The 17,532-nt window shown below is 38.6% G+C and overlaps 2 protein-coding genes across 4 annotated transcripts in view; both read right to left on the reverse strand.

Moving 5' to 3' along the window:
* LOC115224229 (tRNA (uracil-5-)-methyltransferase homolog A) overlaps nucleotides 1-2,758 on the reverse strand; it is a 28,356-nt gene extending 25,598 nt beyond the window's left edge. The window contains exon 1 of the mRNA XM_029795013.2: nucleotides 2,646-2,758. The gene's annotated coding sequence lies outside the window, so the exon portion shown is untranslated. The remainder of the gene's footprint in view (nucleotides 1-2,645) is intronic.
* A 1,817-nt stretch (nucleotides 2,759-4,575) lies between these two features.
* Nucleotides 4,576-17,532, reverse strand: part of LOC115224230 (tRNA (uracil-5-)-methyltransferase homolog A) — a 36,942-nt gene continuing 23,985 nt past the window's right edge. For 2 of the 3 annotated variants that reach the window (XM_036513239.1, XM_029795014.2), the window contains 7 exons: nucleotides 16,303-16,354; nucleotides 14,628-14,688; nucleotides 13,520-13,641; nucleotides 11,746-11,821; nucleotides 9,855-9,971; nucleotides 8,398-8,494; nucleotides 4,576-6,181 (listed from right to left, as the gene is read on the reverse strand). In XM_036513239.1, coding sequence (XP_036369132.1) covers nucleotides 5,782-6,181; nucleotides 8,398-8,494; nucleotides 9,855-9,971; nucleotides 11,746-11,821; nucleotides 13,520-13,641; nucleotides 14,628-14,688; nucleotides 16,303-16,354 — 925 coding nt within the window. In that variant the 3' untranslated portion in view covers nucleotides 4,576-5,781. The remainder of the gene's footprint in view (nucleotides 6,182-8,397; nucleotides 8,495-9,854; nucleotides 9,972-11,745; nucleotides 11,822-13,519; nucleotides 13,642-14,627; nucleotides 14,689-16,302; nucleotides 16,355-17,532) is intronic. The other variant, XM_036513238.1, reaches the window with a different exon arrangement.

Here is a 17,532-nt window from a genome sequence, read left to right on the forward strand (position 1 = left end):
CTGCAAGAATAAGAATAGGCTGGGTAACGTCCAGAGAGCTACAACTTGTGTTAGTAACAAAAGGCCTGTCCCTCAGAGTGAAAGGCAGATTGTAGGATGCCTGTGTATGAACAGCAATGCTACATGGCAGCGAGACATGGGCTGTGACTGTTGAGGACATAGAAAGGCTTGAAAGAAATGAAGCTAATATACTCTGCTGGATGGATAATATCAGTGCACAAATACGTAGGTATTTGATCTGAGAGAGAAAAACTAGATGTAGAGGACATCAGATGTAGTGTGCAAGAGAGAAGACTGTGCTGGTATGGCCATGTAATGCATATGGATGAGGACAGTTGCATCAAGAGGTACAAATCTCTAATTGTGGAGGGAACATGTGGAAGGGGTAAAGCTAGCAAGAGATGGGACGAAGTGGTGAGAAAGGATCTCCAGACGTTGGGCCTCACAGAAGGGATGACAAGGAACCAAAACCCCTGGTGGTTTGCTGTGCTTGAGGAGACACGTCAAGCTAAGTAAAATTGAGGCTGTTCTTGCATACAGGCATGTTCCCAGCATCCCTCTCCAGCTGAGTGTTCCTAATCATGTGGGCTCGTGGGTGTTGGTACCATGTAAAAAGCACTATTGCACACTCTGTAAAGTGGGTGGCGTTCGGAAAGGCATCCAACTGCAGAAACCATGCTAAAACAGACATGAAAGCTGGGCAGCTCCTGTCGAACCGTCCAACTCATGCCAGCATGGAAAACGGACGTTAAATTATGATAAATATATTTAATACAAACACAAAATGTTTTAATTACACATTTATATATACATAATATACACATATATGCATACACACACATAATGAACAACACACCACGAATCAGAAGTACTGAAAAAAAAAGCTTAAATATTTTGCCACTCGAAAGCTTTCTCCTCTCTTTGCCTTTTGTATTGCAACTACTACGGCCTCTGCACCCCCCCCCTCACTATACCCATTCCTTCTTCTACAATTCCCACCGGCCATATCGACAATTTACGGGAAACATTAACGATCGGCATGTACCATATCCGAGCACTGTACACAACAAGCTCATCGTCGTTCTCATTATTCGGCGAGCTGGCAGAGTCGTTAGCATGCTGGGCAAAAATCATGAGCGGTGGCATTTCGTCTGTCTTCACGTTCTGAGTTTAAATTTCGCCGCGGCTGATAAAAGAACCAGTTGAATACTGGGGATCGAAATGTAATCATTTTATTCCTCTCTCCCAATCTGCCGGCTTTGGACCAAAATTTGAAATCAATATTTTTTTCTGGCTTTACGTTCTGAGTTCAAATTCCGCCGAGGTCGACGTTACCCTTCATCTTTTCGGAATCGATAAAAGAAATACTTGTCAAATACGGGGAAATCAATGAAATTCACTAGCCTCCACCCCCACAGGCTGAGGTCGATTTAGTTTTTCATCCTTTTGTTGGGTGTAAGGGGGTGTCAATAAAATACAATATCAGTTAAGTAAACATAATCGACTTATCTACCTTCCCTAAATTCAGGCCTCATGTCTACAGTAGAAACAATTATAAAGATTGTGGTTGTGAGGAATTTTCTGTTTACTAATCTAGACACAATAAAAAGGGTGGGGTGGGGTGTTTCTTTTACTTCTACCCAATAAAACTTAGATGAAAAGTGCTGTATTTCACCGTTGTTTCAAATACATAAACCAAATAAGCAAAGTGCCTGGTCTTTTTTGCGAAAATAAAAATAACATTTTAACTTTTATTTTTGAGGCAAGTCCAAGAAGTCTCTATGTGATTGTTCTAACTTTCGAGAAATAGCAGCCAAATCTCCTTCAAAACATACACTAGTCTTAAAGCAAGAAAGTAGAACGGATAATGTAATCTGAGAAGATGGAGTGGTCACGGCTGGAAAAAAACTGATAAGTCTGATCGTCGTGATGTGTGAGGCAGGTAGACAAGAGAAACTGATTCAGTGTCTTTAAGAATTAAGGCAACATATGTGGTCGATATTCGATGAAAGGGAAAAAGACTGGCTCTTGTAATAATAATAATTATTGTTGTGATGGAAGCAACAAAATCTGGGCTGTTTTACGAGGCGGATGTGAAAGAGGATTCAGTGGCATTCATGCATCTTCTCACAGGCAAGAATATCAAAAATCAAAGATGAACATTAAGGCATCAAATTTATAACAGAATGAAACAAAGAATGTGTGGTATTCATGCGTTTTCGACGACAACAGCAACAACAATAATAATAACGGTAACTGAAATATTCCAATAGCAAACAAGAGAAGAAGCGGCGGCGGTAATTAAAGGTATTTTGTGGGTCTGAGGAGGTTCGGCTGGGAATTTTAATGGTTTTTGGCTTTTGTGTGGAATTTAGAGGAAAATATAAATAATAGACTGGAGACGAATGGATATTGTCTCTGTGTGAAATAACAAATTGATATTCCACACAAAACAAACGATCGTCGTTGTCCCGTCTTTTGCATCAAAACTGTTTCTGGGTTTGGCGAAAGAAAGGGAACACAGGTGAGAATGGGAAGAGATTAAAGGAGAAGGAGAACGATTGGGGAGGATTGGAAGGGAATAACATGAAGCATTGAACGACAAAAATATCAATTAATAACGGATACAAGTGGTTAGTTCTTACATTAATGTCGTCTTGCAATATCGAGACTACAACAAAAACGGAGCCATTCACTGCGGAGACACCGCGCTCAGCAGTGAGAGGGCGGCGAAGGTGGTGGCTGCTACACACACACACACACATATAAATATATATATATATAGATAGACACACGCACACATACACGTGTGTGTGTGTTAGTTGGACTTCTACACACAATCGCCTTGATGAGAATTTATATAAATATACACTAACAGAATTTTTAAAAATTTAATTATTTTCATATAAAAATGTAAAAGGGAAAAAAAATCATACTTAAAAATGAGAAACATTTGGGTACATTTATTATGATAATTATATATATATATTTTAATATAATTATTGTAATGATTATTTATTTGAAATGTTCCTGTTTTTTTTGTTTTGATATTATTTACATATTTTTTCTTCCAATTATTGTATCGTTTACTGCTGCAACCATTATTAGTGTTACTATTACGAAACTAATACTCTATCATTAAACTTAATTACATTCCCGCGCTACACCTCACAACGAGGCTCCACTGAATCCTCCAGCCCAGCCTCGTTTTCGTTACCGGAAGTAACTCTTGCAGCACACAAAATAAACAATGTTAATAATTAAAAGAAAATCTTTTCTAATTGTTCTCTGTGAATATGCAGGGAGATCGGAATAATAAAACTGTTGTCTAAGGTCTTATTACTTCTATTTATTTTTAAGTAAACAAAAGTGGCTGTTGGCTTCTCAACCACATGGTTCCGGGTTCAGTCCCTGTGCGTGACACCTTGAGCGAGTGTCCTCTACTGTAACCCCGGACCAACTAAAGCTTTGTGAGTGGAATTCGTGGGCAGAAACTGAATCCGTATATGTATATATATTTCTGGGTGTGTATTTGCACCCAACCACCGCTTCACAACCGGTATTCGTTTGTTTACGCCCCCACCGGAAACTTAGCGGTTCGGCAAGAAAGATCGATTTTCAACATTCAATACATTGAAGGCTTTAAACAAAACCTTAGTTGAGATTAGGAGCGTGATTCATGACATCTGCGTTGGTTTTTTCCTTTCATTGGCTTCAATCAACACAATTTAAAGTATAAAGTGTTTTTTTAAGACACCCCATCTTTAAAAGGGGTTTCTTTGGACGAAATATTGCAGCTAAAACGTATTTGACAACACAAACACTAAGTATATGACATCCATTATGTTTACAATACAGAGCTGTTGGTGATTGAAGATTTGAATTTTGTTTTGCTTGTACAGTGCTTTTGCACATCAGCAGATAGTGTTTAGGCTCTATGTATATACTTTGAGTTAGCAATCTGAATTCATCTTGAGTATTCAGTACAGATGAGCTGAAATAAATGAAATACTGATATCTGTTTATGCCTTTCAATTCCACATTTAAAAGATACACAATACAACAGTGGTATAAATGATATTTCTGCACTATACAACACAGTATATTATTTCACTCACGAGCAGGATACATAGATTCAATTTAGTAACATTTGATCATGAAAACTCATTAAATGGATGACCAGCCTGTTAACTTCAGACGACTGAGAAGTCCCAATTGTAGAATTTCTGCCCAGCCTAGTCATTGGCAGAGCAAGCGAAATAATTGCAATTGGTATTTAAGCCTGTTTGGATTGCAAGGTGCTAATTCCATATGTTAACATTTTATTACCATATTCCTGTAAATATGCCACCTTTGTTTCAAATGATTTTGAAAATAATGAAGAATTTAGAAAAATAACTTTTTTATTATTAAGCTGGTGTTTAGAAGAAAAATTAACACAAAATTTTGATGGAAGACAGTTTTAATTTTGATCACCATGAAACAGTAAGTTTTTATCATTAGAACCAGGGTCGTTCTCGAAAGGGTTGAATTATTCATGTACTACCAACATATAAATAATGATAAGCAATTAACAAATGTAACACAAACTGCAATTTATTCCAATAAGTAATAGCAATATGGGAGTAACTCAAGGGTCTGTTTTAGGTCATCATTGGTGGCCAGGGCTTTATGAGATCGGAGTGCAAATCCTACTTGGACCACTTTTAGTCACCTTTTATGACACAGGGAAGAAATGCTGGGTCTATTCTTTGATGGGCCTAAACCTATAGAGGAAATATTTTTGCTAAATTGAACTCATTCTGATTTCCAATCCCAATGAAAGTTACTTCACTTTATTAATGCTTACACCCTAACCCTAACCCCCACTCCCCGAAAGGTCCAAAATCAACAGCATTCAATTCCAGTCAACCTGTAACTCCCAAGCTGTCACCATCATTGTTTTAATGTCCACTTTTCCATGATTGCATAGCTTGGGTAGAATTTGTTGAGGCAGATTTTTAATGGCTGGATGCTCTTCCCTTTGCTAACCCTCACCTATTTCCAAACGAGGGAATATTTCTGTGTGACTAGACATATTTTCATAAAAGATGGCAACAAGCAACACCACTTGTATAACAGTGACACTCATTTACAAATATCACACTATGTCAAGACAAAAACACGCACCCATACACAATGAACTTCTTCCAGTTTCTCCTTATGAAACAGTCACAAAGCTTCTTAACCCCAGTCACACCTGTGTTATCCTTACAAGAAGACAAGCAATATGCTGTGACTGATTCAATTCTATGAACCCTAAACAGAAAATGTCCTATAAATACGACCCAGTTTTTTGTTCACTTACAGCTGGAACAGGATGAAGAACAGACATGTTTGTGATGAAAATTGACTTCTTCCTTTTCTACTCTCATCTCTCATGCCGAGGCAATGTCCCTGTCCAGTATTACACTTCTTAATACACATGGCTATGTCCCCTGGAAGACCAAGCACTTTCTTTGATTCCCCACACCCCTATATATTCTACAGTAGCCAAACACAAACTAACCTTAAACCTTCAGATGTTATCTCAAACATAAGACAGATCAGGGAAACCATAAATCAACAGTTCTATTTTTCATATGTTCATGTGGTGAGAGACATATGTAGATTGTCCATCATATCAAAAAATATGAAATATAGTTTAAAAATAATATCAATCATTTACACTGTCATGATTATAATCATCATCATCATCAGCATTATAATCACCACTGACTTCATTTACTTTGCATATAATTGTTAAGACTGCATTGCCACTTCACAATCACTGTTGTCTGGTTTACACACCACCTCCGTTTCACACACTTGCTTTGGCTCGCATACTTTCTCTGGTTCATTAACTGCCTCCGGTTCGCAAACTTTCACTGGTTCACAGACTTGTTTTGGTTCAGGAACTGCTTCCGGTTCACAGACTTTCTCTGGTTCCTGAACTGCCTCTGGTTCACAGACTTTCTCTGGTTCCTGAACTGCCTCTGGTTCACAGACTTTCTCTGGTTCCTGAACTGCCTCTGGTTCTTGTTTTCTCTCAAACATCACAACGAGTTCACAGTGCTTGGTATGTGGGAAAAGGTCGACTGGAATGGCTTTCACAGCAAAAAAAGGTTCTCCTTTATTCCTCCGTGACTTCGGCCTCATTAAGCTGCAAAAAGAGGAGGTGAGTTTTAACAAAATAAAAGGACTTTTAGGTCTGAGGTGAAAATAAAAAGTCCAGCTGTAAATTCAGATATGCTTCAGAACTGACAAACATAAGACGAAAGGTGAAAAAGGGAAGATTGTTTCACAAAGGCCATGGTGTGATATCTTTGATTGTTGGTCTGCCTAGTTATAAATATTTAGAAAATGAGCAACTCAGTTGAGTGGTTAAGGGGGTTGTTTCACAGTCACACGGTCATGTGTTCAATCCCACTGTCTGGTATCTTGTAGTAAAAGTATCTTTTACACAGTCTTGAGTGAACCCAGGTATTGTGAGTGAAAAATTGGGAAGGTGGAAACTGTGTGGAAACCTTGCAAGTGCATTGTGTTTGTAATCCAAACAGTCAGCCTTGCCCCACTGTGTCACACTGATTCAGCCAGAGAAATTCTACCCAAGGTAGACAGGTGTCTGTGGAGTACTCAGCCACTTACAAGTTAACTCGGTGACCCTGTACCTTCACATGATTCATTAAATGAGTAATTGTCACTGAAATCAACAAAAATCCATTCTTAATAATTAAAACCTATCATTGGCCATTCCAATATTCATTTTGTGTTTTTAAACACAGTACCTCCATAAGAGATGTTATCTCAAGACAAATACAATAGTGACTTGCCTACCAATTGTGTATATACTTTAAATATGATATGTAGATGGCTATTTTAATCTAATACTGTTTCGATTGTGTTTAGCAGAGACTTAGGTTTACTCAGGAAGTTCTACAACCTATGGTTTGATTCATATATTCCAACATATCTTTTAGTAACCATTCCATGAGTAAAGGATAACTGGTGCATCAATCTGCTCTATGGAAATAATATACGTACACATTTGGACATGAGGGAGAGAGAGGGGGAGGGAGAGAGAGAGAGAGAGAGAGAGAGTAGGCAAGAGCAAAATAGCTCAGGATGGATAACACAGAGTAATGCTCCAATGGAAGTGTATTTATAATTTCTTAATCTAAGGCTGGCACCTCAGCATTGAGAGTCAGCAATAAGAACGATCCTATCAAGTCAGATATAAACAGAGGCAGGCTTGAGACATATTTACATGGAGTACAAAATACAGATTAAAACAAAACAGAAAAATTATGGGATCTTTCCGGTTTGAACAGCAGTTTTTTCTAGCGGTGTCATATGAAATTGTCACCCATAATTATGACCCTAGAATCGATCTATTGCATTTCAATCTGTTTTAGGGGTGGGGAGAAGGGTATCTTTTTTCCTTCACAAATGTAAATAAACCCAATCTGTTTCTTAAACGAAGGACATATTCATACAGCACAGAATGTTTTTTAACTCAATAGACGTCAGTGATTGGTTGAAATTACAGAAAAAAAACAACAAATATCTTACAAACTATAGAATTTTCTCAATAAAGCCAAGAGAAAAAGATGTTTTATAAACACATTCTACCAGTATACAAATTAAAAAATTTTTTAGTTACCTAGAAATTATGTTAAAAACTACCGCTCAAACCGAAAAGATCCAAATTATGTAAAGTCTTTACATAATTCTTCAGATAATCTGTAATCTGTAAATATAGGTCTCAAACCTAGCTGTGTTTATCTGTCTTGCTACCTCTTCCTCTCTTTAGATATACTTACATACATATATATAAAAAAAAACTGATCAAAAGATGGTGTACAACTCAATGAAGTGTTTTGGGTCCTATTTTACTGACAGGATAAAAAAACATCCTGGTAGACAAGGGACAAAACTGGAGTGTTTGCAACAGGTTTTACAATATGAGTCGGTCGTGAATTTCAAAGTGGACAAGGCTGGCTTTCTTCAGGGTCCTTATAGACGGCATTTGTCACTATGAAGGAGATCCAAAATCACATTGATGGTACATAGGCTGGGTTTCTAATAAGGGGTCAAAACATGAGACCATAATGGAATCCGTGAACCAATTCCACCCATTTCTATGCAGAATAGCCTTTGCTGACCACTGATATTGTGCCGAATAGCAGACCATATCATGTGAGATTTTGGAGACTTTTACTCCTTAATAAAGGATGAAGACCCTTCAATTACATTGATGTTATTTGGTAGAGATTTGAGGAGCTACCATAATTTATAAGGGACAGAGATTCTTGCTGGGGTGTGGGAAAAATGGATCTCAGTTGAGGAGGCTTTACACACATCAAAACAATAACTTACTCAGTGAAATTCTGAATGGCAGCCACAGGGTTACATGAGATGTAGATCACTCGATGGATGAAATGACAGCGGCGAAGGGCATACATTACTCTGGGTTCTGTAAAAAAAAAAGAAAAAGTTGATAATGTCACATGGTTGAGAAAGAAAGATTTGTGTTTTTGCAAATGATAAACACCAAATTGCAGCATGGAAGCAACTACAAACCATCATTTCTAACAAACACACAAACGCCTCAAACACCAGGATAACATTAACTGATGATGATGAAGACTGAGTCAGTACTTCACTGGTACTTTATTTTTCAAACACCCAGAAGAATCAAAAGGAAAAGTTAACTGTGATGAGAATTGAACCCTGAAGAAAGACAATAAGTCAAATTCAAATGGTAGTAGATTAAAATTGCCATCTGTGTATCATACTAGATGTACACAAGCCACTGAGGGACCTGATATTGTGGTTTTGTACGAGAGAAAAATCTCTTCATTCACAAGTTGTGTTAACAACAGAATACACACACACACACACACACACATCAATGTGAAAACGAACATCATTGCTCTGAGACTCCCAAGAAGACAGACATGAGCATAGCATTGACAAGTCCCAAGTAGGGCAAAATCTATAAAAGGCACAGCATCATCCTTTTCAACATAATTGATACACAGAGGGTGAGGGCAACGTGTTTTGGTTTATGCTCCAATGATTCTACTTCTTCCCACTCATGCACACACACACACACACGCGCGCGTATGCATACCTAATTTTATTAAGGATTCCCAAGTGAATGCTCACATTTAAACAGAACATTGGTGTACATATAAGAAATCATCATCATCATCATCGTTCTAACAATGAGAAGCTTGCTTTCCAACCATGTGCTTTTGTGTTCAATCCCACTTCCTGGCACCACGGGGCCAAGTGTCTTCTGCCATAGCTCTGAGCTGGCCAAAACCTTATGAATGGGTATGGTAGAAAGATGCCAGATGTTTGTGCGAATATATATATCATCATCATTATTTGAAGATGCTCTTTTCCAGGAAGCAGGTGATGGTTGGCAGCAGGAAGGACATCTGGCCATGGATATCCAGTCTTAACAAATTCCCATGCAAACATGGAAAAGTTACACCACAGCCATATTGAATTTTCTTTTTAAAGAAATCTCATAAGCGAAAAGAAAGGTTCGAGAGGACTGGTTTCAAAACCATTCTAATAATTAACTCTTTAGCATTTAAAATGGCCATATCTGGCCAAAATATTCTACTCGTTTTATGCTCAAACTGGTTAGGTCTGGCCTCTCACACTTACCCACCAATGTCATTGTAAAAATAAACAATCAAACCATCAAAATCTTGATGATACAACATGATGCATAATTAATTGGAAAAAATGGGAATAAATATGCATCACATTTTGAGGGAGGAGATCAAAGATTGAAGGGTCAAACAGGAATTACTTACGCAGTCCAGGTCGAGGTGGATCAACAATGGCAACAGCTTTCTGACCTCTTGACCAGTTTCTCAGTTTCTCGGCAGCCTCTTCAGCTCTTGAGCAGTGAAACTCAATGTTTTTAATATCTGAAATACAAGAATATGTCGAATTTAATCCAATTTCATAAGAGATTTGTGATAGATGTCTTGCAAACAACTTGCACATGCAAGTGCTACCAGTCAAAAGCTCCGTAGACCGGAAGCCAGCAAGTGTATGGGGTCATCAGGAGAGAATGCGTGCCGTTTCGGGGCCTACCTCTCGACGGCATCAATGCGCAGCGGCCCCCCTCACTGATATGAGGCCCCGCTTGCTAGATCAAAATATCATTTACACCAGCTTAAGTTGGGATTAAGAAATACCTTACTGCACCCTGACAATGAGACACTTTATACAAGAAAAAAACTTTTTAAGAGCTGAGCCCAAGATGTGATCACCACCATCCATCCATCCATCCATCCATCATCAACGTTGAATGTCCGTTTCCCATGATGGCATTGGCAGGAGAGTTGGTGAGCAACTGGAAGCTCAGAACACTGCTGCCTCCTTTGGCATGGCTTCTATGGCTGGTTACCCTTCATAACACTGACCACTTTACAGAGTGTTTCGGGTGCTCCTTGGGGTGACACCAGCAGTGGTGAGGTCACCAAGTAACTTACAAGACAGGATCCCCACAACTGGGGTGTGGGGGTGTGGGGAAGTTAGTATTGAGGGACAGAAAAGTGCCTTACAATAGAAGACAGACATGGCTTCCTCAGAAGGAGAGAAAGAAGGCGAAGATATGAGAGGTAGAGCAAGGACCATACACCCAAGTTACAGGGTGGTTTATGTAGTGAAGTGGACTGGGGATATGGAGAGGGTGGCAAGGTGGGGCAGTTCACAAGATTTTGAAAGGAGAGTCGGAGGAAGGGATTGAACAGGGGCATATTATGTGCAGGTAGGTACATGGACATGTGAGGGAGAATAGAGGGGAGGGATTCATGGACATGGATTTTACTTTGCTGGGCAGGTCTTCTTCACCACAGCATATTGCCAGTTGTCTGGGTCCTTTGTCATCTCCTCTGTGAGGCCCAACATCTGAAGATTATTTCTCATCATTTCATATCCTCCAGGGTTTTCCTCTTCCACAGGCTCCCTCTGCATGCGAGGGTGGTGGTGGTGGTACTAGTCTCTACAATTAACAAATATTCAGAAACTATTTCAAAATTCTCTATTAGAAAAGCTTCCTTCTGTCTTCCAGAGTATTTAATAAACCAACATTATTACCCCTGCCTTAGCGAAAGCAAAGGTGTTGTTTTCAGTTGTGGTTGTTTGTTTGTCTGTGGACAAGATATCTCAAGAAATGCTGGATGGATTCAGATGAAACTTTCAGGGATGTTTGGTCTCATGACTAGCATGAATTGATTAGATTTTGGGATCGATCTGGTACCGGACAAGGATTCTGGATTATTTTTCCGGTTTATTAACTTAATTTTTGTGAGAGAAGTCGAGTTTATTTCAGATATTCTCATTCTAAAAATCATCTCTGGCTAATCGTTGAGAGGATGTTTGTGTTGCCTTGGTGGAGGTTTGCGCTCTCTGAGTGCTCTCAATAATAATGTTTTCAAACTTTGGAACAAGGCCAGCAAGTTCGGCGGGTGGGGGGGGAGGCGTAAGTCAATTCCATTGACCCCAGTTCTCAACAGTCACTTATTTTATTGACCCCAAAAGGAAAAAAGGTAAAGTCAACTTCAGCAGAATTTGAACTCACAACGCAAGGACAGACGAAATGCTGCTAATTATTTTGCCCAGCATGCTAACGATTCTGCCAGCTTGCTACCTTAATAATATGATCATTGGTTAATTCCCAGTGAAAAATCTTACCATTTAGTTTAGCATTCTTCTTAGCATCTTCAATGGCAGCAGGACAAACTTCCACACCCAAAACCCTTCGCACATGCTGAAACATGAATATAATAAAGTTACTCCATATTAATCATCATTTGTGTGTGTGTGTGTGACAGTCGTGAAGCCAGCCAACCCCATCAAAAATCAAGTCGTCTCCCTTCCTTTTAGGAAGCGCAACTGCATGTAGAAAATCTGCCTAAACAAAACCTGTTGACCCATGCAAGAGTGGAAAAGCAGACTTCAAAACAACGATGATGCTCATTACTGGACATCGTATGGCTGTTAAAATCATAAAACAGCCATTGCATCTTTGCTTCTGAACAAAGGACTTAGGGTTGCCTGACTGGTAGACACAAATGCTGCTTTATGATGGAATGGCAACCACTGGAAAAATTATGCCACAACAGACACTATTTCATCCATGTCATCATGGAACATGAAAAAAAAAAGACTTGAAATAATAAAATAAAAACAAATTTACATGGCTTCAACTGGGGATTGAAACTGAACTGTAGCTATCATTTTCTATGAATTCTTCACTATTGCCACAAATGTATAAGAAAGACCAGGTATACTGTATAGAGTTGTTAGGGGTGAAGTTCATACAAGGGCATTCTATAATACACTGCTTTCATTAATTCTTGGGGTTTGGTAGATTCAATCTCTTGGAATTCTGTCAAATGTCATTTCTGTTTATCCACATTGTTTTGTAGCTTTGAGATTTCAATGATGTGACTGTTTATTGTCAAAATGACATTGTAGGGTAGGCGTGAGAGGTTGGATCTGGCTAGTTTGAAAATAGGGTAGAATATTTGGAAAGGATTTGGTCAGTTTAAATGCTGAATGGTTGAAAGATATTCAAACATACTCAAAACATAAATATATGTGTGTGTAATTTGGTTGTTTTCATGAAGAAAATAAATTCTTTTCCACAAATCATCTCCATTTGGATTTGATTATTTTAGCTGAAAATAATCCCACACTCCATTCCATTCTCAATCAGAAACGGACAGGGAACTGATAAGGGTATATGAAAGACAAAGTTCCTTTTCAATAGAATACAATTCTAAGAATTTCAGTCCTTATTCCAAGTGTCCCAGTTATGGTTTCTCCAAAACTAACAGAGGAATGTAGAATTAAGAAGTTGTACAATTCATTGCCATCGCCTAAAGTTCATTTTCCATGCTGGCATGGGTTGGACAGTTCAACAAGAGCTGCACCAGGCTCCATCTGTCTGTTCTGGCATGGTTTTTACGGTTGGATGACTTTCCTTAATGCCAACCACTTTTCAGAGGGTATTGGGTGGTTTTTATGTGGCCCCAGTGGAGAGAGGGAGTGAGGGGGTGAGAGGTTAGAGTATAATAAAGGGACAAAAATAGTTGTCTTACTATTGAGCAGATAATTGGCTACCCCTAGTAGGAGAAGGAAGGAGAGAGAGAGAGAGAGTTAGAGAAAAATAGATGGTGTTGGAGATGTATTGGGGTCCATCTATAGGGGACAGCAGGGGAGATGTTTGATGAGAAAAGGTGACCGTGACAAGTGATGGTGAAAGAAATTGGGGTAGCTGGGCAGGGTATTAAGTAAATTTTAATTAAAATACAGTAATTAGACTAATGAACAAATATCTGCTCAGTCATTTCACATCCACGATTTCTATGCTTCTGTTAATATCCAGAAACTACATAAATTGTTTCTCATCTAAGCACAAAAAAATAATGAAAATCAGAAAAATGGAAAGCTAGTTCCATACCTTGGCTAGAGTAAGACCAATGGTACCTGTACCACAACAGATATCAAGAACAACACTGTCTTTTTCAAGTTGACACCAATCAGCAACAAGAGAATAAAGTAAGGCCGTGGCTGGGTTATTGACTGCAAAATGAGAAACATTCAAAATGTCAAGAAATTCCACTCAAAAAATATCATAAAAGATTCTTTAGTGAGAAAGTTAACGGTGCCAATATCAAAAAGTTAATGGCAGTTGGTTTCCTAAAAAACAGCTTCCTGGATAGAGAAAAGAATTTTAACCCTTGTGATAAACAACTTGCCCAACACTGCTCTCGGTTCTACTATATGAACTTGCATTTAAAGTGAACTAAATTAAAATCTTCCATCAAACTTTCATACCAATTTATCTCCCAGACCAACTTAGCAATGACAAAGTTGTTTCATTACATTCTTCATTAATTTAAAAATTAATTGAAACAAACGCAGCGTATTTCAGCAGAAACAAGATTAAGGTATTGGAACCGGCGAAAGAAGTCAAAACACACAAAGACGAACTTTGCAGATAATTTTCTTCATGGAGACAGAAGGAAAACACGACATAGTTTTAATGAACATACTTTTAGCCTCAAGTAAAAAGTAGGTTCGTTTATTTTTTTTTTAATCTGTGGCTAGAAAAATGAGACTCGCCTGCCTAGTTTTAGCAATTTTAATGTCCCATCAGAGTTTGGTCACTCATTTTCCTGACAACAAAGAAAACAAAAGCTTACAAAGGAATGACTGGATGGTCAACAAGTTCTGTCAAAGATTCTGATCTTTACTGGTAACCCCCAATGCCCAATCCCCAACCAGATTTTACATCAAGTTAAAAGACAAAAAAACCCTGTGACATCTTCAATGATAACAGCATTTTAACCTCACTGGCACAGAGAGAAATTATGATGGTGCCATAAGTACCAATGTTGACAAGTCCTGAAGAACATGGTATTAACTGAACTAATTTTTCTAGATCAACTCACAGGTTAAGTACAACTACACATACTTTCATACTTTAGTGACATCAAATAACTGAGATGATGATGTTGATGATGATGATGATGATGAACATATTTTTATAAAAATTAATGACTTACTTTGAAAAAATGCATCGGGAGAAATTTGAAAATTCAGACCCAATAAATTTTCAGTAATCCACTGAAATATAAAAAATAACGACCATATAAATGAATTAAAGAGTAAGTGGAAGAATATTGCAGAATAAGAATAATTGGTAATTTACACTAAAGGGGAGTAGACTAATAAAATCGGTAGAGCGACAGAAAAAAAAAACCTTGTGGTGGTTCTTCTGGGTCTTTATATTCTCAGTTCAAATCCAGCTGAGGTTGATAAAATAATGTACCAGTTATGTCCTGGGGTGAATTTAATTGGTTAACCCCTGCAACAAAAATTTCATCATCATGATTTTTTTCATGTCTTTTTCTCGACTTGCAGAGGTCAAATGGAATTTGTTGGGGGAAGACTTTCTTTGGCTGGATGCCCTTCCTGTCACCAACCTTAGTTTCCAATTAAGTAAATATCTCATGGAAGATTGGAAACAAACAACACTGCTTATATGATGGTGACTTTCATTTACAAATATCACACAAAGTCAAGATGAAGAGGCAAAACACCCACAGCAGCAAGGCAGGTAGAACCCTTTGCATGTGGAGCAAAATGCTTAGTGGTATTCTTGTGGAAGTTTACATTCTGAGTTCAAATCCTGCCTCAGTCAACTCTGTCTTTCATCTCTTTATGGTTGATAAACTTTCAGTGAAGTCCTGGGATCAACGTAATAGACTTATCCCTTGCCACCTTCATAACTGTTGGACTTGACCTCTGCAACAGACCAGTGTCCATTTGGTGAGAAACGTTGTGGTCCCAGTCATTCATACCTCATGGAAACCAGGCAACCAACCATACGAGTCCTAAGTCTCAAGAAGAGCACAAACAACCGGACTCTTTCAGTTCCTATCGATGAAATCCATTCACAAGGCTTTTGGTCAGCCAGAGGCTAGAGAGGAAGAAGATCCTTGCCTAAGGTGCCATGCAATGGATTTGAACCATGAACAATGTGATTGGGAGGCCGTGCCTGTGCCTATATTCGAAAATCATCATCATCACCACCTTGATAATATACTTGAATCCAAGAAGAAAAAAAAATACAAATAATTTCAAACTTGGGATAAACCAGAAGAGGAGGGGGGGGGGGGAGAATAAATTGTTTTATATTTTTAGGAGAGAAATTCAGTGTTGAGTGAAGTGAATTGGTTTCAAATGGGAAATGATGAGATTATGTTTGCCTGAAGGGGTCAAAGTCAAGCCAACTCAGTGATAAGGATCCTTGTACTAACGATGGAGATGAGACAGTAGTTCAATCTGTTAGAAACAACAGCCAAATCACACCATACTATCATAACTACAAAAGGACAAATTGGACAATGTGATATTCAAAAAGGACAGTGGCCATGGTTTTGCTCAGTCTTTCTGACCCAAGGCCAGCAATTTTGAGTGAAGGGGTCAGTAGCTGATACCATTGATCCCTAGTATTTCACTGGTACTTTAATTTATCGATCCTCAAAGGATGAAAAGTGAAATTAACCAGAGCAGGTTTTGAACTCAGAACATAAATCCCCAGAACAAACCCTGAAAGACATTTTCTCCAATGCCCTAATGATTCGACCAACCAGTGGCCTAACCTAGGGTCAAATTAAGCAACAACAACAACAACAATTACAGAAAACTGTAAAACCAAAATCTCCTTGCGCTGACCTCGTTTCCCATCAGATGCTCATAGTTCGCTGCTTGCCGACAGCTTGATTGTCTGCAAAGAAACGGAAATAGAAATCAAAAATACACATCAATAAGAGAAATCCTTTCTGTTACAGGCACAAGGCCTGGTATTTGAGGGGAGGGGCAGTCAGTTGGATTGACACTATCTCTTATTGCCAACATGTTTCAGTCATTAGACAGCGGCCATGCTGGGGCACCATCTTGAAGAATTTTAGTCAAGCAAATCAACCTGAGTACTTATTCTATCAATCTCTTCTGCTGAACCACTAAGTTATGGGGACACAAACACATCAACACCAGTTCTCAAGTGGAGGTGGTGGAGGAGGGACAAAAGTAACCCCATAGATTACATGTATATATACAAGTTTCTTTTCATTTTAATAATGAAAAATTAGCGAATTGACAGAAGGTTTCAAAACAGGAAATTTGTGTACCAGCACATGATTAGAGCATTGGGCTCACAATCAGAAGGTATTGAGTTCAATTCCTGGCCCGAGCTGTGTTGAGCAAGACACTTTGTTTCATTACTGATGCCATGCTGTATTGGCCCCTTTGCCTTTCCCTTAGATAACATCGGTGGCATGGAGAGGGGAGACTGGTATGCACGGGCAACTGCTGGTCTTCCATAAACAACCTTCCCTGGACTTGTGCCTCAGAGAATAACTTTCTAGGTGCAATCCCAAGGTCAATGATGACTGCAGGGTGCCTTTACCCATTACCCTTTAGGACTAAGGGACAATCTCAGATGCATTGCTACCAAAAGAGTTGAAGAACACAGGCAATGTATCTGCTTAAAAATAATAAGTCCATAAAAGGACCAAACTCGCTTGGTTCCTTCCAATTTGATGCCTTACTAATTCCCTCGCTCTCCAAAGTTGTGTTGCATTTTAAACCTTTGAACTCTAATACAGTTGCAATGAAAGAGAAATATGTTTCATTATTAAATATATGATAATTAGGGGCCAACCGAATCCCTTGAGTGGACTCGGTACATGTCATGTGTGTGTGTCTCCTTGTCTTGACATCATAGGATAATAACCATTATATTAACAAGCACTACCACCATACAAGTGGAGTTCCTCATTGTCTGTCTTCTGTGTAGACAGGTCTGGCCGTAGAAAAAAATGGCCACAATGAATTCCATCCATGCCGGTATGGAAAAGTGGACATTAAAATAATGACAACGACGATGATTATATCTGTATCAAA

Source organism: Octopus sinensis, linkage group LG25 (assembly GCF_006345805.1).
Source record: "Octopus sinensis linkage group LG25, ASM634580v1, whole genome shotgun sequence".
NCBI lineage: Eukaryota > Metazoa > Mollusca > Cephalopoda > Octopoda > Octopodidae > Octopus > Octopus sinensis.